Raw genomic sequence first — 19,047 nt, 5'->3', positions numbered from 1 at the left:
CCCGGGCGATGCCCTCATCCCCTTTGGGACACATGGAGGCAGCTTGGCCCAATGCGTGCGGGATGCTGGAGGACAGGACCACCTCCCAAAGTGAGTGGTCTTTGGGTCGAGAAGGACGGCCTCCTGTCTCTAGCAAACAGGGTGCAGGGAGAGGATGGAGGCTGTGGCCGGGTCAGGCCTGGGAGAACCCTGCATCTCACCCATCTTGTGATTCCCATGGGAGGGCTGAGTTCTGGTGGCTTCCACTCCGGCAGGACTGGACTCAAAGAGAGCTGTGCATGGGTCCCAGGCCCCTTGAGAATTGGAAGGGAGGCTGGGCTGCGTTGTTCACTAGAGACCCACTCCCAGCAGAGTCCCAGCCCCTCCTGCCTCCCTTTCTCCACATCCACCCCTTGTGAGCACCACCGCCAGGTCCATAGTAGGAGGTGTGTGAGCAAGCTGCTCCCAAGTCTGCTGGAGTCTTCATTCCAGTGGCCCACATTCATGCAGGGCTTGGGTGGGCTGTGTCCAGACCCTTGGGGAGGAGAGTATCGGTGGGAACAAGAGACTCTCACAGACTCTGTGTTCAGCCTGCTGGATGAGCAGGCCTGCCACAGCCAGGACAGCCAGCCAGGGCTCAGGGCTGGGATGGGGCCCTCCTCTGGAGGGGGAGGGTCTGGCACAGGGGCACAGATGCTAACATGAGTGCCTTGGGAGGGCAGTGTTTAAGGAAAGGCCAGGCCACTGACTCTCTGGCCCATCTGCCTCCACGCAGTGCTATCTATTTCCTGCTGGGAACCTGGCTGGGCCAAGGGCAGGATTGCAGGGAGCCCCTGCGGTTTCCCTCTTGGACCCTGCAGCTGGCCACTCTGCACGTCAGCTTTGGTGGCTCCCACGTGGAGGGCCATGCCTACCTTCTGCCAGGCCACCTGGAGCATCTCAAGGCCATTGAGGCCGAACGGAAAGGTGAGGGGACTGGAGTCTGGGAAGACTGTCTGTGTTGAGGTTCATGGGCTAGCGTTCCCTTAGAGGCAGTGGAGCCCTTCCTATCTTTGGAAAGGCATAGAAACTGTCAGGTGTGTGGGTGAAACTTTCTCTTTATCCTCCTCCAGAGCAAGCTCCAAAGCTCCTGCCACTTCCAGAGCCAGAGCCAGTGCCATCCCCCGGGCTGGAGCCAGCTGCACCTCCAGTCTCACCACGTGTGGTAGAGCTGGAGCCAGCAGCCCCTGAGTCAGCCACTCCAGGACCAGAGCAAGGGCCATCATTAAAGGCAGCTTCAGAGCCCAGCTGCCCCTGGGCCGTGACCACCGAGGACCAGCTGCGGGAGGAGAAGCCGAACATCTTGGACTTCCCTCCCCAGCTGGTGGCAGAGCAGCTGACGAGGATGGCTGCGGTGAGCAGAGGAGCTCGCGGGGTGGGTGGCCCCTGCCTTCCCGGTGCCATGAGCCGCCCCACACCTGCCATTCCCTGCTCGGGATTCCGATGATCTGGGTCCAAATCCCTGCTCCCTCCCTTATCAACACTGTGACCTGGGCAGCTTTCTTTCTCCCCAAGCCTTCGCTGTCCCCTAGCGAACAGGGGACGGTAGAGACGGACACTCAGCACCTGCTGTACAGGGTGGCTGTGCCGATGAATGAGGTGGGAGAGAGTGGAAGGTGGGCAGAGTCTGGCCCTTTGGTGGGGGATGGGCACTCACTGAAGTGCTGCCAGGTCCTTGGGTGGATCCCCCATCTGCGCAGGTGGCCCGGACAGCCTCAGCACTTACCAGGAAGGTGATGTGTATTGACTCCAGTGGAGACAGTCAAACAAAGCTGGGGGTTGTCCCTGCCTCGGGGGGAATGTGCATGGGAATGGGGAGTGGGACCCGAGGGGCACTGGGATGGGTGGATGATGGCCCTTCTGGTGGGCATGTGTGGGCTGCCTTCTGGAGCTTGGAGGAAGTGAGACAGGGCTGGGAGCAAATGTCCCCTCCCTTCCCCACAGTCCTGAGTCCGGGGTCATCCTGGACTGGGTGCATTCAGTGGACACAGACAAAACCCAGGGACTCCCACAAGCCTCAGGCCACATGCTCTGCTTCCTGAGCTCCAGTTCTGATCTCACCCTGCTGGTCCTATGGGGGACTGTGGACGCCGAGCTGGGGTGCGGCAGGACCGGGTGACACTCCGAATCTTCTGCAGGAGCTGTTCAAGACGTTGGTGCCCGCCCACTGCCTCGGCTCCATCTGGTCCGAGCGCGACAACAGGGAACGAGACTACCTGGCACCCACCGTCCGTGACACTGTGATGCACGACAACACCGTGGCCAATTGCATCCTCGTCACCTGCCTTGGGGACGCGAGCATGACAGCACAGGACAGGGCCAGGGTGGTTGAGCTGTGGATCAGGGTGGCTGAGGTAAGCCTTGGCACGCCCTGTCTGGATGCGTGAGAATTGCCTCTTGTTTCTCTGCTCTCAGGATTGAAGTCTGGGGTCTTAGTCCCTGGACTGTCCCTTGACCCTCATGCCAGGGCCACGTTGACCTTGACTTGAGGTCCCAGTGGGGACAAGCTCACTTCCTCCCTTGTGCTGAGCTACAAATCCTTGCGCCTGGCAGTGTTACTCGTCGGGTGGCAGGTGTGCCCTCCCTGGCTTCCCTGGACATGTGTCTCCTCCAGGACAGGGGAAGTCCATGAGGGGACAGAAACCAGAGGCAGCAGAGCTTCAGCTCCCCCTCACAGCTCCATCTCTTCGCTTCCCCAGGAGTGCCGATGCCTCGGGAACTTCTGTTCCCTCCACACAATCCTTTCTGCCCTGCAGAGCCCTGCCATTGCCCGTCTCCAAGACACCTGGGGACAAGTTTCCAGGTGGGTAGTGGGTGGTCTGCTCTCCAGCCAAGCACCATGAGGGTGAGGTGGCCCAGGCAGCCTGATTTGGGCCGGCATGTCCCCCAAAGTCAGCTGAGACCACCTGGGAGACAGCGAATGCCGGGCACAGGGACTGACCTGGGTGCTGGGTCTCTGAGTCTCTCAGCGCCCTTCGGCCAGCAGTTCCGTCCCAGGGATTCATTTCCTTCCAGACCAGATCCTGGCTTGAGCCCAGGTGGAGATTCTCAGGTGTTTCCTTTGCAGCAACAGAAGCCTCTATGCAGCTGAAACCAACACTGTTCCAAAGAGATCTGTTTGGGACATCTGGGAATGGAGGCCCCAAGGGACAAGAGGAGAGGCCCCTCCGCAGTCCCATGGGGACCTTAGAGCTCAGAGCACCCCAGAGAAATCCCTCATCCAGGTCCCAGGCAGTTTGGATCTGCTGGGTTCTCAAATAAATGGGACTTGCCTTCAAGCATCCCACAGTTTTTCTTGCTTGCTTTCTTTCTTTCTTTCTTTCCCCACCCCGCAGGGAGAGTTCTCGAACCTGGAAGAAGTGGGTCAGGAGAGAGAAACGCGTGAGCAGGGAGCTGCTGGTGCAGGTAACCTGGAGGCTGGAGATCTGGAAGGAGGCCAGAAGGAGAGGGGAGGGGGGCATCCCGAGGGGATCCTAGGAGGTGAGGCTATGGCAAGGCTCGGCCCAGGCTGGGGGTCAGAGAGCCCCGTGAGGGTGGGGCAGGCCGGGGCCACTCGGCCAGGTCCCCCAAGACACCCTGCCCTCCCCCTCCCTGTCTGTTCAGCTGGGGTCTGGACACACCCCTGGAGTCCAGAGGTCGGGGCCTTGGTCAGATTTGGAGCCAGGGCTGGGGTGAAGGCAGCGGGGACAGGGCCTGTAGCTGGCACGGGGAGCGGCCTCTCCCAGTGGGTCCTTGAGCCAGTCACTGCCCCTCTGGGGGCCTCCGTCTCCTCCTCTGGGAAGTGGAGGGAAATGATCAGCGGTGCAGGCCTCCCAGCGGGGTGCTACCATCCAAGGGAGGACAGGAACGGGAGGAGATTTGTGCCGGCTCCTCCTCGAGAGGTGAGGGGAGAGCAGTGATGACACGCAGATGACTCTGAGTCCTCAGGAGACTCCTGGAAGCAGGTGACGTTCTCCTCACACTTTTCAGCTGAGGAAAGAGGGCCAGGGAGGCCTGGGCAGGCCCAAGGTCACACAGGACTGAGTCCTGGAGCCAGGACTGGTCTAGAATCAGAGCACCCTGGAGGTGGGAGCAGCAGAGGCAGCAGGGGACTGGAGCCGATGGCCAGGGTCTGAGATCAGGGGCCTTGGGGGACATGCGGAGGGGAGTATGGGCGCACTGACCCTGTCCTCGGCCCCGACAGGAGGCGACCTCCGTGTTAAAGACTGCAGAGAGGGCCCGCCAGGGAGCCCAGGAGAGGCAGCGGCAGCAGGTGAGGGTGACTGTGGGGGAGGGGCCCAGGAGTCAGAGGAGAGGGGGCTCCCCCTCCCAGCTGGAGACCTCCCTCAGGAGAGGGGCCTTCCTCCTCAGGCGAATCTGCTGTGGCTGCCAAGCATGACGGGCCTGCAGTGGCAGTGAGCAGGAGGAGGCCTGGAAGGGCTGGCAGCAGGGCAGATTTGGGGTGGGGAAGGGCAGGGGCCACTGCCCCTGGGAGGGGCCAACAGCCAGCCCTGGGACTTGACTGATGGAGTTTGGTGTTCCTGGACGGAAGCGGGGGAGGGAATTGTGTGTGTTGGGGTGTCCCGACGATCCTAGGCTGCTCTGTGTGGGAGCGTGGGGTGGGCAGCAGGCTGGGCTGAGGGGTTTCAGGGGAAGGTTCATGGGGGCACCTGAGAGCGGGAGCTCATCACCATGCCCATCCCGATGGCGGCACAGGGTGTCGTCCCCTCCCTGGTGACGTTCTTCCGTTCCCTGGAGCTGCTGGACGCTACGATGGAGGATTATGTGGAGGTGAGTGAGCCTGGAGGTGGGTCCGGGGGCTCAGGCTCCTGAGGGTGGGGAGGAGAGAGTCCTGTCCTGAGCCCTGAGCTCTCTGCATTTGGCAAAGGTCCTCTCAGCAGGGCCTCCAGCCTCGTGTGGGAGTTAGGGTGTCAGGCCCATCTCCCCAGTGGGTGATGCAGGCTCTGCATAAGCCACCGTCCAGGTTCCCTGGGCTGCTGAGGCTCAGAGCTGCCTGACTGTGTGGCCGCAGGAGGTGGTGTCTGAGCTGGACTCAGCCTCTCCCTCTGGCCCTGCCAGTGAGGGAAGAGAAGTCGGGCCCCTCCCAGTCAGGAAGCACATCAGAGGCTGAGCTGTCCCTTCCTGCCTGAGGCCTCAGTCTCCCCACGTGTCATCAGAGAGGGTTGGGTCACAAGGTCTGTTGCCTCAGTTGCTCTGCGCCCCCTGCTCTGGAGCCCAGAGACTGGCCCAGGTCCAAGTCCGGGCTCTGGATGGGCCTGCCCACTGGCAGTAGTGCAACATTGCAAGAGGTGTGGACGGGGGCTAGTGCTGGCCCAAGGGGGCTGTTTCTGATGGACTGCGGCTGTCTGCTTTCCAGGGCAATGTGCTCAACTGTCGGAAATGGAATGAGGTAAGCGGCTGCGGCCTCCCGGTGGGGAGGGTGGGGGTTGGAAATCAGAGACCCCCCCGCAGTGGGCAGGACCCCCTCTGGCCCAATCCCCATTTGGATTGGGACATTTATTTGCACAGTTCGATATACAGAGCTAGGGATCCTATGGCATTGGCGGGTGGGGGAAGGGCTGGCATCAAAGACTCCTTCCTGGAGGAGGAGCTATTTTGGGCCAAGTGTGAGAGCAGGCAAGCCCTGACTGGAATCGCAGGGAGGGAGGGTTCCCAAGTGGGCAAAGGCCCCAGACTGGCCCCTTGCCCCCTTCCTCACCCCCTCCACGAGCCCTGCAGGGTCCCCCACTCAGGCCCTGTGGGCATCCTGTGCTTGCTCTGTCCTAGCAATTCAAACTGATGGACGAGATCGAGCTGCTCCAGGAGGCTGCAAATCTGTACACCGTGCAGCCCGACGAGCACTTTGGGGCCTGGTTCCAGGCCGTGGAGCCCCTGAGCAAGGAGGAGAGGTGAGTCGGGTCAGGAGTTGGGGGAGGGCAGGGCAGCCTCTCTCTGCTGACCAGCTCCAGAGCCCATGGCCGTTGCTCCATGGTCAGCCCCTGATCCGATTGCATGGCGACCCCTGGGGCCCTTCGACCCCAGCTGCTGGCAGGCTCCAGGATGCACATGTGATGTGTGGCTCCTGAGAGCTCCCAGCTCCGCTCTGTCCTGTAGCTACAGCCTGTCCTGCCAGCTGGAGCCCCGATACCACTGGGTCAGAAAGATTCGACTCTTCTTCAAAGGCAAGAAGAACCGCTCAGGCCAGAGTGAGTGTCCAGACCGGCAGTGGCTGAAACCATGGGCTCAGGAAACATTCAGGCTGAGCGTGGGCCTGGGGAGGCAGACAGCTGGCCCTGGGTTCCAGCTCCACTGCTGAGCAGTCCCGTCCTGGGCGATTGCACTCACGTTTCTGGGACTGGTTTCCTCCTCTGTGAAGTGGGTGATGCTAAATATCAGCCCCTGTGTCAGGGACAGATGGGGTGCTCTTGGCTGACTGAGCACTGAGCACAGGGCTGGAGCACAGAGCGCAGTGGGGGCCGGGATGGGGTGTGCACTGTGGTTCCAGGGCAGGTCGCTCAGGAAATGCCTCTCTTTCTCCAGACACCAGACCCCCAACCAAGGGCCCAGTGGTGGTGGTCGATGACCCTCCTGAGACCAGCTGAGCTACAGCGGGGACACAGCATTGACACTCAGGGTGCACAGGGCCACCTCCCCTGATTCTGATGAGGAGAACTTTGTGATCCGTTTCTTGGGGTCCCCTGTTGGCCACGAGAGAAGGCACCAACCCCTCTTCCCCCTCCCCCCTTTTGCCCAGCACCTATTTCCCTATTTGGCGGGGCCATATTTTGTTGTCAATGGTAAATGCTCCGTTTGAGTATTATATTAAATTGTTGCTTCTTTCTAATCCTGGGAGTGGAGGTGTGAGTCTTTCGCTCGCAGCACTCATGGAAACCAGATCCAGAAACTCACATTCCTCCTCGAATTTAGAAATCTCCCAGAGTGAGCGGCTCAGTTTATGTGGAGAAGGGAGAAGTGCCAGTCCCCTCCCTGGCTACTGAAGGACTTGCCCAAGTGCCCCTCCCGCCGAGGACAGGATCATTGCAGTGTGGTTCACCCTGTCCAGGAGCAGAGATGGCCCCTCCGACCTCTTGGGACTAAGCGGTTGGAGGCGTTTTCTCAGCCAGAGCCACAACCACTAAGCTGGGTGTGTCTGTCAAAGTAGCACGTGCCTGTCCCTAGCACACGTCCTGCCCAGGACAGTGGCTGCCTTTTGACACTCTGCCGGAAGAGGGAACATTTTCCCGGTTTCTCTTGCACACAGATTAGGACCTTGTTTTCTGATTCAGTCTCCGCAATGGCTTCAGCTCTAAGTGGGGAAAATACCGTCAAAAGCTCAAAACGTGCACATAGAGAGGATGAGGCCAGAGGAAGGTCCTGTGGACATGGACCATGGGCAGGCAGGACTCTTCCTTCTCGGGCCCACTAGGGGCTCCCTGTTCACCTCTGACCTAGACTGGATCCCCCTGGGCTTCTGGTCCCTGACTCCGAATACCATTTCCTGCTTGTTGCCTGTCCAAGGGGAAAGCTGTGGGATGCAGCTTTTAGGGCCTCAGCCAGGTCTCCCTCCATAAACCTAGTGCTCCCAACAATCTGTTCCAGAAAATATAACCAGAGACAACACTTTCCAACTCATCTTATGAGCCCAGCAGTACCCTAAAAGCAAAACTAGGGTTTAAAAGTAGGGAAAACTTGAGAACAGCAAGTCTCAGAAATGAGCAGTTACTGTCTTCTACAAATATTAGAAAACTGAAGCCAACAATGTAAAACAATCATACACCAGGACAAAGAGGAAATTTATTCAGGTATGCAAGGTTGTATCAGCATTCCAAAATCAAATCAATGTGATCCACCCTGTCACAGGCTAAAGGAGAAATTTATACATATCTGTCAGTTGATATGGGGGGGCAAGTCATCAAATAGTACATATTAGAAATGTCAGGTTCTTTTTCTATCAATTGCACCTCATTAAAGCTCTTACAAAAATGAACATAGATTAGAATTTACACTTTCACAAACTTTTAGAAAATGGAACAGAGACCTAAATGTAATGCAAAACAATACAACTTCTAAAAAGATTATGCAACAAACTCTAAGTGGACTCGAATCTGGAATTATGTTATTAAGATACAAACTGAAAATGTAATCTATGAAAAAAAACTGATGTTAGACTTTATTTATTATTTTGGTAAGGAAGGTTGACCCTGAGCTAACATCTGTGCCGATTTTCCTCTATTTGTCCTGTGGGATGCTGTCACGGCATGGCTTGACAAGCTGTGTGTAGGTCTACACCCAGGATCCGAACCTGTGAACCCCAGGCTGCCGAAGTGGAGTGCGTGAACTTCACCACTGTGCCAGCGGGCTGGCCCCAAGTTAGACTTTATTAAATTAAAAACTCCTGCTTTGTGGAAGGCAAAATCGATGAGTCAAAGGACAAATTACAGACTGGCAGACGATATTCGCAAAACAGATATATGATAAAGAAAATATGTCCAAGATATATGTAAAGAATTCTTAAAAGTCAACCACAACAGGGGGCTGGCCCTGTGGCTGAGTGGTTACGTCCGCGCGCTCTGCTGCAGGCATCCCAGTGTTTTGCTGGTTCGAATCCTGGGTGCAGACATGGCACTGCTCATCAAGCCACGCTGAGGCAGTGTCCCACGTGCCACAACTAGAAGAACCCACAATGAGAAATATGCAACTATGTGCTGGGGGGCTTTGGGGAGAAAAAGGAAAAAATAAAATCTTCAAAAAAAAAAAGTCAACCACAACAAAAAAATAAACAACCTTATTGAAAAATGGGCAAAAGACCTGAATATATCCCTCACCAAAGAAGACATACAGATGGCAAACGAGCCTGAGGACAGACAACCACCGCCACAGGTCATTCGGGAATTTCAAATAAAACCTCAATGAGACACTTCTACACACCTATTAGAACTGATAAATGCAGGAAACTGACAATACCAACTGCACGTGAGGATGTGGGGCAAAGCAAACTCTCATTCATTGCGATCTGGAAAGCAAAATGGTACAGCCATAACAGAAGACAGTTTGGCAGTTTCTTACAAAGATGAGCATAGTCTTACCACACAATCCAGCAACTGCATTCTTAGGTATTTACCCAAGTAATTTGGAAATAGGTTTACAAAACACCTGTGGGCTAATATAGATAGTAGCTTTATTTATACTTTCTAAGCACTGGAAATGACCAAGATGTTCTTCAATAGGTGAGTGGAGAAAGAACCGGGGTACGGCTATAAAATGGATTATTATTATTTAGTGATAAAAGGAAACAAAGCATTAAGTCACAAAAAGACATGAATGAATTTTAACGCTTATTTCTAAGTGAAAGAAGCGATCTGAAGAGGCTATTGTAGAACACCAATTTTATGTCATTCTAGAAAAGGCAAATGTATAGAGACAATAAAATGTCAGTAGTAGCACGGTCTTCATGGAAGAGGAAGGAGAGTCGAATGGATAAAGCACAAGGGATTTTTTAGTGCAGTGAAACTCTTCTGCATAATACTGTAAATATGGAAAAAACCTTAGATAGTTATCAAAACTCTGAATTTTATAGCACAGAGAGTGAAACAATGTGTGCAAGCAAAAAGCCACGTATGTGTCCAAGAAAATTCCCAAAGTGAATGAAAACTGTGGAAAAAATCTAACTGTATTACAAATGTATGAAACAGTCTGAATGAAGGGAGTGGGTGAAAAGGTGCAGAAATATGTAATTTGGGAAGTGAGTCGAGTCTGTAAAACTGAAGATGAAAGAAACTGTGCAGACGCACTGTATTGTAGCTGATAAAGTTGTGACCCGGGGGGTATTGTTAACAATGCTGATACTTCTATCCATGTGGACTGAAAATGAGCAGATAAGTAAATGGACAGTGAACAGTGGGCACAAGGTTATTATTTGGAGTAGGAGTTTACAGATAAGCAAGGAGAAGAGGCTAGAATGATCCACGTGGTGATAGAGTTGGAGACATCAGTATGAACTTACTTTAGCTGAACATAGACACAGAAGGCTGTGTATAGATATATTTATAGGTGTTTGAATACACACAGGCTACTACACACAGATATATTTCCCTGCTATGTCCGCTGAAAGAACCTAATGCCCTGACAGCTGCAAACACACCTGGTACCCAGGTCTTAATTCTAATACCACAGTCCAACAAAAGGAAACAGGGTTCCTTGTAGAAATAACCAATTCTAGGATTCGAGAAGGAAATGTAAGAAAATGAGACTAAAGTGTCATTCAACATAAGAAAGTCATGAAATGCTACTCAAAAAAAGCCAAGAATGCTGGGGGGACACCAAAGGGACACATCGACTAACTGAAGGAGCTCTCAATCGCCAAAGCTGGAACAACCTGAGAAACAAAATAAATAAAGTTGTTGGATTATAATCCGGAGAATGTATGAATATCAATACTGTAACAATGTAAATAACTGAATAATAAGGAAATGAAAAGACACAAATCTCCTGTGCGGGAGAATACCAATGATTCACTCGGACATTCTGCTCTAAAGGAGGTCGAGGCTAACTCTCCGCTTCTTAGGCACGGGCTGCACAGACAAAAGTCCCTACAAAGGGCACAGTGTGGACAGAGGGGACAGAGTGACTGTGCAGGGGAGACATCTGACAAACGCTGCCTCAGCCAGGTGACCAACATTAACATCAATGGGGGGAAGTCACAGGGAGAGCATGGACCCTTGAAATGATGAGATGAAAATGGCAATTTACCTCTCTGATCTTCTTGTCCCAAATCCATAATCCCAATCTAATCATGAGAATAAAACAAATTCTGTTGGAGAACATTTTACGAAACACCTCACCATTACTCCCTAAAACTACCAAGTTCTTCAAGAACAAGGAAAGCCCAAGAACCTGTCACAGCCAGGGGAGGCTAGGCAGAAAGGACTAAATGTAGTGTAGGATAGCAGACAGGATGTGTTCATAAGAGCAGAAACTGCGAGCGGAGCTGAGGGAAACTCTCTGTACTATCACAGCAAGTTTTTGTAACTGTACAACTGTTCAAAAAATAAAGTGAATTAAAAATCAGAGTACTAGCGAAATGCAAAATACCTGGAAACCATGAGTTCTGAACATGTCTCCAGACTCCATTATGTGCCCTGCACAAGCACTGTCACTACAGTCACATTCTTCATGAAATAGGATAATGATACCAAATTCATAGTTTCTGGGAGATTTAAATAATGAATATAACATTTCTGGCATTGTTTCTAGTAAAAATTCACTACTTAATGGAAAAATTAATTGGAATTTTGGGATACATTATTTTTCACCCCTCAGAGACCCGCTCCTCTCCTTCCACTCCCAGGGTTCCCGTGCTGTTTCCGTCCCTCAGTCTCTCTCACACTTTGAAAGCAGCAACAGTCTGTTCCTCACATTGACCTGGGTGACTTTTCCACAGAGCAGACCTGATCATGGCTGTCCCCTCGCAGGAAACCTGCACTTACCGTCCACTAATTTCAGAATCAAACCACAATCCTGTGGCCAAAATATAAGGCTCTTTCTTAACCTGACTGTGTTCTCTCTGACCAGGCTCATTTCCCACCCTCTGCTATGCAGTATTGGTCAAATAGGAATAATCTGCATTACAATGTCGTATTGCAATTTTATACACACAACTTCCAGTCTAATTACCCCCTAAACGTCCTCCTCTCCCGGCTCATCCTGGAGTGCTCCCACCTCTCGATCACCTGGGAGAATTCCAACACCTTGTTCAAGGCTGAGCACAGTCACAAGCTTGTCTGTGAAGCTTTCACTAGACTCTCACTGAAGAGTCAACTTCTTTGGATAGACTTCACCAGAGTTCAATGTCACCTCTGGATATTACAGTTTTTTACATCTCCCATCATGTTTAGCCAATGAGTGCCTTGTGAGAATAAACAGTGTCTTAGTCATTACTTAATATCCAGAATAAGATTTAGTGCCTACCATACATCAATTGCTGGGAAAAAAAAGATTTTTTTAATGACTGCAAAAACAAACTATTGAAGGAGGATAAACAGACATTCCCAAAATGGGAGACAAAGAATAAACCATGAAAGACGGAAATACTATTGAGGAATGAAGACCCCGTGATGAAGCACAGACACTGGAAAAACAGAACAGAGAAAGAAGCTTGATTCCTGAGTTTCCTTCCAGAATCAGTCTGTACTGGCAGGACTTGGTGTTACTACATTCTCTCTAACTTATTTTCCCTAGTGATGCCCCCAAAGTAACTACCAACAAAAAGGCTCCCTCACACCATCACACGTCCCCTCAGCACTTGTGAAAATGCCGTGCTCACCTAGATGTCATCACAGAACAGCCTGAGAGCACCGATCCACCTTCCTCCGTGGACGAGTCATCGTGTTGGAAGTCACGCCTCTACGAAGGTCAAATGGCCCCTCCTGGGCCCTTTCTCACTTGCTGTCAGCCAGGTTCTACGCTTGACACAGCCCTGCATCATCTCATTGGCTTCACAACTGCTGCAGCGCTGAACACAACAGCAAGCCGTTACCCTGTAAATATCCGTGCAGATCGTTCACGCAGATGCTAGCGCTGAAGTGACAGGAGTGCTTCACATGGTGACCTGTTATTAAGTCCAAAAGTTTGGTCACGGTGCCGACCCAGAATCTGAGCGGCACCGTCAGGAGGCAGAGAACACCACCTGCGGCCCCTTCTGCAGAGAAAGCCTTTAAGCGACCTCCCGAGACACCTTCCCTTCTCCAGGGAGCAGAGGAACATCGCCTCGTCTACTCAGAAACTTAATGCCAATCACGACACGCCAGTTGCAACAGCATAAACAGCAGCAGGACCCAATGGTGACAGGAAATAACTCTGCTTCCCTCTGCAACTGCTTTATGATCATAGACCAAATCCTTCCCCAAACCATCCTGCTCAGCATGGCCTCAAAAGCAAGGGGCTGTCGCTCTGAACTCCTACAAAGAAATGCTGCCCTGTGTTTCCTCCGACGCTTGCAAATTTCAGCCTCTACAGGCGATCCCAGTAAAACAGAGAACAAGAACAAGAACTCAGGAGGCTCTTCCACTGTCCCCCAACCCACCGCCCTCCCACAGCCAAGCAGGGCATCCCGGTCGTTCCAGGACAGGGAGCTGTGGGGAGACTGGAGGCGTCCACACCAGGCGAGACACAACCAGGTGAGTCGCGGGGAGGCAGGTAGAGAAGCAGGCGGCCTCCCGCTCCCTCCGCCCGGACTCAGCCGGCTGTCCCTCCCTCGAGCCCCTGAGAGCGGGGAGCTCAGCAGGCTGCCTCTCTGAGCCTCAGACAGCCGCCAGGACGGCCCCGCCATCGCTGGGGAGCGGGGACGGAGGGGACGGAGGGGACGGAGGCCCCGAGGAGCCCTGTGCAGCCCGCGAGCCCCGCGCCCCGGCCCTCGAGGACAGCGCCCCGCAGGCCTCAGCGGACACGGCGGGCCAGGGCCGCGCCGCCGCCCGGAAGGCTGTCGGGGATCCGTGCCCGGGCTCAGGGCGCGTCTCCCCTCGGAGCGGCCCTCCCGCCCCGCTGCGGCCCTGCCCGCCGTCCTCCGAGGGCCTCCTCGTCTCCGCGGAGCCCCGTCAAAGCGCTCCCGCCCGAGCTCCCCGCGGAAGCGACGCACGGACCCCGGGGGCCTCGCGGGCCAGGGCGGCACAGACCGTCCTCCGCCGGCCGAGCGCCCGACGCGGCGCGCGTTGGACCGGCCGCTCCCGCCCAGGAGGGACGAGGCCTGGACGGGACAGCCCCGCGCGCACTGGGCTGAGGGGAACCGGATCGTCGCGGACGCCCGCGAGGCCCCAGCTTGCCGGCTCTCCGCGTCAGGCACGCCCCTCACGCCGGTCTGAACCTGCAGCCCCTTTCACCGGCTCCACACGGTGGCACCGCCACGCCTGACGCGGACGTCTGGGGCTTCCCCATTGGCTCAGGGGCGGGGGGCGGAGCGAGTGAGGAGGCGGGGCGAGCGGGGAGGCGCGGAGACAGAGGAGCCGGGGCTGCAGCCTGCAGCCTCACAGGGGAAGGCCAGAGAGCATAACTCTGAGTGACAGGCAGAGCGGGGAGGCGGGGCGAGGGGGGCGTGGCGAGCAGGGGGCGTGGCCACAGAGGAGGCGGGGCAGTCGAGCCGCCCTGGGAGGGGAGACAGCAGGAGCGCGAGGAGCAGTGTGAGCGGAGAGGCTGTGCCCCCTCGGGAGCAGAGCGTGTGAGGAGGCGTGGCCAACAGGACGACCCGTGGGGGCGGAGCCCAGGCTGGCCAACTGCCTGCTCACAAACTCCTGGAGCCGCGCCCCTCCCGCCCGCTGCCTGCTGGGAAATGGAGTCTTTTTTTACTGGAAACAGAGAAGCTGCGTGTCTCTGCCCCTTGGCCTTTGGGAAATGTGGTCCACAGTCGGACCTTCGGATCAGATGCCACAGCCCTCCATGCCAGAAAATCTCAAATGAACATGCTAGATCATTGATAACTCTATGTTTAATTTTTTCTAAGCAAAATTCACCTTGAGGTGGAAAGTGGCTCCACGAAGTTGAGTTTCGTCACCCAAAATAACTGCAGTATTTTCCGTATTCTGCCTGCAGGAACCAAAACACACTTGTTTGGGTAGGTTTCCCAGGTTTTCCCTGTAAATCGAGATGAGGCAGTAGGTACAGTCCCGGACAAAGACAGAAGAAAAGAGACAAATCCATTTCCGGCATCCACGACCTCTGACTCTGTCTTGACCCTAAAACAGAGGTTTTCAGCATATTGCTGCTTAGGAAGACAGAGGCTCGACACAGGAATGTGAACAGCAACAACCAGAGAAAGCTTTGTGTGCTCGCCCCTGAGGGCTTCCTCAGGGACCCCATGTGTTCTTAGATTTTTCCTAGGTAGGAGCCATCCTTCTTTGTCTCTTTGTATGCCCTGGGACTTTTGGCAGAAAACTTACCATTTGGAATATTATGACGTGACAACTAGGGAAATCATGTTCTCCCCCTCCCCAGCATTTCTGGGGGATGCTGACTGCAATCGATGGTGATAGTTTCTTTAGGGGATACTCTGATCCAACCCTGAAAGTTCTGTAGTGTTTGTCATGTGTGGCCACTGAACACTTGGATCTGTTAGCCTAAGGATCTTCTAGAGATCCTGAGTTCAGTGGGTCTTCGGATGTCCTCCTGGGGAAACAGGGCGAGGGAACACTGTATGTGACGGGGAGAGCGACTGTCTGCTTTGGTGTAGAGAAAGAGCGTGGCAGACTGCATCCAGTTCTCCTTTCATTCTGGCACACACAAGACTAGGTTTCCTAGCCCTCTTGGTTTTCGAATGGATGTGTGGCTACTTCTGCCCAAGGCATCACTTTTAGGCCAAAGGAGAAAGGAGGGTGTGTAAGGCCCCAGGTGCTCTTTGTGTCCTTCAGTGGCAATGGAAGAAGGCGTGAGTTTCAGATGGTGTAGCAACAAGGTCATGGGGTCTCCATCAGCCTTGCCCAACGAGACTTGGGAAGCAGGGTTCCCTTCACCCCGGCGACCAATGTTTGATGTAAATCTGAGGAGAAATACATCTTGAGTCATGGATTTCTTAATCATTGCATTTAATTTCTTACCAGAGCATTACCTAAGGTTGTCCTGAAGATTACGATGACCTACCCTCTCAGATTGTCTAAAAGGTGATTCTCCCAAAGCAGAATTTCGTGAATCTCATGTTGCTATGGTCAGAAGTCGTGTCTGCTGACGGCTGCTTGTCACATATCAGGGCCCTGCCAAGAGACTCTGAGTCTGATGGGGAGTATTGCATGTGGAAAGTGTATGGAAGTGTTCTGGAGAGATATCCCTATGGGAAGGTAGCAAAGCAGAGATGGTCGCAGGAGAAGCTGAAGCCCAAGCCTGCTGCCACTGGGTCTCAGCCAACCCTCAGGGATCTCTGGAGCTGGGACGGCCCTTTGGTGTTGTCCCAAATTGAGACAAGGGAACCAGGCTTCTTACTCTCTTATCTGCCAGACATGGGCCCCTGGCTGTCCCTGGGGAGGGCTGCATCCTCGGATTAGGCACTTTCCTACACTGTGGGAATGTCCTGTGAGGGACAGAGCTGTGAGCTGTCCTCAGCCAATATTCCCAGGAGCTGTGGGGTGGATGCCTTGGCCTTGAGCATGAGTCTGGGCTGAGTCTCAATGTTTCAACGGCACTTCTCCTTCACCGTGGTCTTCCTTCCCAACCCAGTTAACAATCTCCCCATGGGAGGATGTCCCTGGGAGGACTTATGTAGAGCTCTGCCTTTCCCTGTGATTGGCTGAGAGAAAGGCATGGGGGAAGACCAGAATCTCTCTCTCCAGCATTCAGACCCTCTTACCTGGGGGCTTCTGGAGAGCTCCAGAAGGGTTCCGACCTCGGCTGACAGTGCTGAAGTTGTTCCTGTAACAGTGGCCACGGATTTGCTGTAGTCGGGCGCTTGTAGTTAGGGAGAGTCCGATTCCCTCCAGAGAGCCAGAACAGTGTGCTCTCCAAGGTCTTGGCATCACAGGGACAGGCCTGGTAGACATCGAAACCCAGGGGCAGCTTGGCGAGTCGAGGGGCGTCCTCGTTGGTCTCCTCAAGGGTGAAAGAAAGGCCAGTCTATGCTGGTAATTCTTCCAGACACACCTAAGCCAGGGGGCAGCATTCAGGAGAATGGGCGAGTCATGCCATTCAGGGACAAATCCTAAACCAAGCCTAGGGAAAGGCAGGGTTCTGGACTCAGGTTACCCGTCCAGAGATGCTCCTTTCTTGGCAGATAGAGGGGGTGTGAACATGGTTCCCGGGGCTCTAGAACCCCCTGGCATGGCTCTCTCACTGTGATGAGGCAAATCGTGTCCAAATCAGCAAGACAGGTGTTCAGGGCACTGTGAGTAGGGGGAGACGGCTTTAGGCTGGATGGTATGGCTGTCAACTGGACAGATTTTTTGTTAGCTCCCATAAATGGAAGATGCATCTGTGCATGGACCACACGGCAAGATGTTCTCGAGGTCCGTGAGTGAGGAGTACAAACGCCGTCTCATCGACCACTTTGGAAAGACTGAGTTGAATCCCAACGTGGCCTTGTTTTCGCTTGCAGTGGAAGCCAAGATGCAAGCATCCATCCCCACCTTAGACCTGGAATAGTTTAAATGGCACCCAACTTACCAGTTCCTCAAACATTTTGAGCATTTCCTGTCAAGACCATATTCACCTGAGGCATTTCAAGGGACTCACATTGTTACTTTCTCTTCCCCTAAGTCAGCTTCTAGGAAGCCAGTTTTGGTAACTTCTGTGTGCCTTGAACAAGAAACATTTCATCCAGATTTGCTAATTTCTTTCCTCGTGGACTTCCACAACCTACTTCCAATTTGGAAACCCAAAGATGGGATGAATGGTGCCTCCTGTGTCCACAGCTGTACTCCCACAACAAACTAAATATTGCTACCTGCTGGGTCGGCTCTCAGGAGCACCCCAGTCCCGGAGGAGACTCTCTTGGGACACCCATGCCTTCATCCCAGCCCTGGGCTAGCCCTGGGACCTGCCATGACTCTTTCTCCTCCGAGGGACTGGACAGCCTTCCCCACCTTCCTCTGGCAAGTCTCTTTGCTGGGTGGCTGTGCCGCATCAGCAAAGACCTGGGCTGCCAGGGACCAGGATTGATCCTCAGCTTCCCGCTGTGCTGAGACGGCCTCCCTGGCAGAGCCCAGCCTGCCTGTGTCTGAGTGACACTTGCAGCCACCAGGAAGGAGGGGATAACTCAGAAGTGCCAAGCGCTTCACCCAGCCCTTGTCTTTCAGGCTCTTTCCAAGGGACGACATTGCAAAGGGTGGGTGGTCACGCTTTCGCTCCTGCTTCTGGACCCGGTGCTCCTGTTGAGCTCAGAGCAGTGTCTGTTTAGCACCCAGATGGGAAGCATTTCAGCATTTCCCTTGGTAAGGCTGTGTCCACGCACATCCACAGATCATCAGGTTACTGACATTCCCCGCAGGACCCCCAACTCACACCCTTCTTAGGCCTCCTCTTTCAAAGCTCCCAACAGGAAAGGCACACATCCCCATGACAGAACCACAGCACAAGACTGTGGAAAAGAACACAGCCAGCCGAGGGTCTGCACACTTGCTGGGCTCAGGCACAGCAACGACTTTAGGAAAATCACTAAAAATACTCCAGATTGTGTAAATTTGGGACTGTCTGACACCACGGGCCTGGGAAGCACACAGGCGCAGAAGTCACCCTCGGCAGCAGGGAGACTGTAGGGTCATTCCTGGTCAGGATGATGAATAGAAAGGCTGGGGGCATCTAGGGAATTTCTGCCCCAAGATAAAATTGTATGCAAAAGTGCAGAGATGCTGAAAATCCTAGCTCACAGGCAGCACTAGGTTTATGGAGGGAGACCTGGCTGAGGCCCTAAAAGCTGCATCCCACAGCTTTCCCCTTGGACAGGCAACAAGCAGGAAATGGTATTCGGAGTCAGGGACCAGAAGCCCAGGGGGATCCAGTCTAGGTCAGAGGTGAACAGGGAGCCCCTAGTGGGCCCGAGAAGGAAGAGTCCTGCCTGCCCATGGTCCATGTCCACAGGACCTTCCTCTGGCCTCATCCTCTCTATGTGCACGTTTTGAGCTTTTGACGGTATTTTCCCCACTTAGAGCTGAAGCCATTGCGGAGACTGAATCAGAAAACAAGGTCCTAATCTGTGTGCAAGAGAAACCGGGAAAATGTTCCCTCTTCCGGCAGAGTGTCAAAAGGCAGCCACTGTCCTGGGCAGGACGTGTGCTAGGGACAGGCACGTGCTACTTTGACAGACACACCCAGCTTAGTGGTTGTGGCTCTGGCTGAGAAAACGCCTCCAACCGCTTAGTCCCAAGAGGTCGGAGGGGCCATCTCTGCTCCTGGACAGGGTGAACCACACTGCAATGATCCTGTCCTCGGCGGGAGGGGCACTTGGGCAAGTCCTTCAGTAGCCAGGGAGGGGACTGGCACTTCTCCCTTCTCCACATAAACTGAGCCGCTCACTCTGGGAGATTTCTAAATTCGAGGAGGAATGTGAGTTTCTGGATCTGGTTTCCATGAGTGCTGCGAGCG

General features: G+C 54.1%; 1 protein-coding gene across 1 annotated transcript; it reads left to right on the top strand.

The window, feature by feature from the left end:
* Positions 1-3,396: 3,396 nt before the first annotated feature.
* Positions 3,397-6,839, top strand: LOC139043815 (ral guanine nucleotide dissociation stimulator-like). Its single transcript, XM_070503612.1, has 7 exons — positions 3,397-3,423; positions 4,202-4,270; positions 4,714-4,788; positions 5,375-5,407; positions 5,785-5,906; positions 6,112-6,203; positions 6,538-6,839. The coding sequence occupies exons 3-7, from the start codon at positions 4,771-4,773 to the stop codon at positions 6,597-6,599; spliced, it is 327 nt and encodes a 108-aa protein (XP_070359713.1). The 5' UTR covers positions 3,397-3,423; positions 4,202-4,270; positions 4,714-4,770; the 3' UTR covers positions 6,600-6,839.
* Positions 6,840-19,047: the final 12,208 nt, after the last annotated feature.

This window comes from Equus asinus, unplaced genomic scaffold, assembly GCF_041296235.1.
Source record: "Equus asinus isolate D_3611 breed Donkey unplaced genomic scaffold, EquAss-T2T_v2 contig_378, whole genome shotgun sequence".
Taxonomy (NCBI): Eukaryota; Metazoa; Chordata; class Mammalia; order Perissodactyla; family Equidae; genus Equus; species Equus asinus.
The sequence above is the reverse complement of the archived record's forward strand: the minus strand, read 5'-3'. Positions and strand labels throughout refer to the sequence as shown.

Coding starts and splice junctions, on each gene's coding strand:
- LOC139043815 (XM_070503612.1), top strand. Junction 5,408..5,784: donor ACTGTCGGAAATGGAATGAG/GTAAGCGGCTGC, acceptor GCTCTGTCCTAG/CAATTCAAACTGATGGACGA. Junction 5,907..6,111: donor CCCCTGAGCAAGGAGGAGAG/GTGAGTCGGGTC, acceptor TCTGTCCTGTAG/CTACAGCCTGTCCTGCCAGC.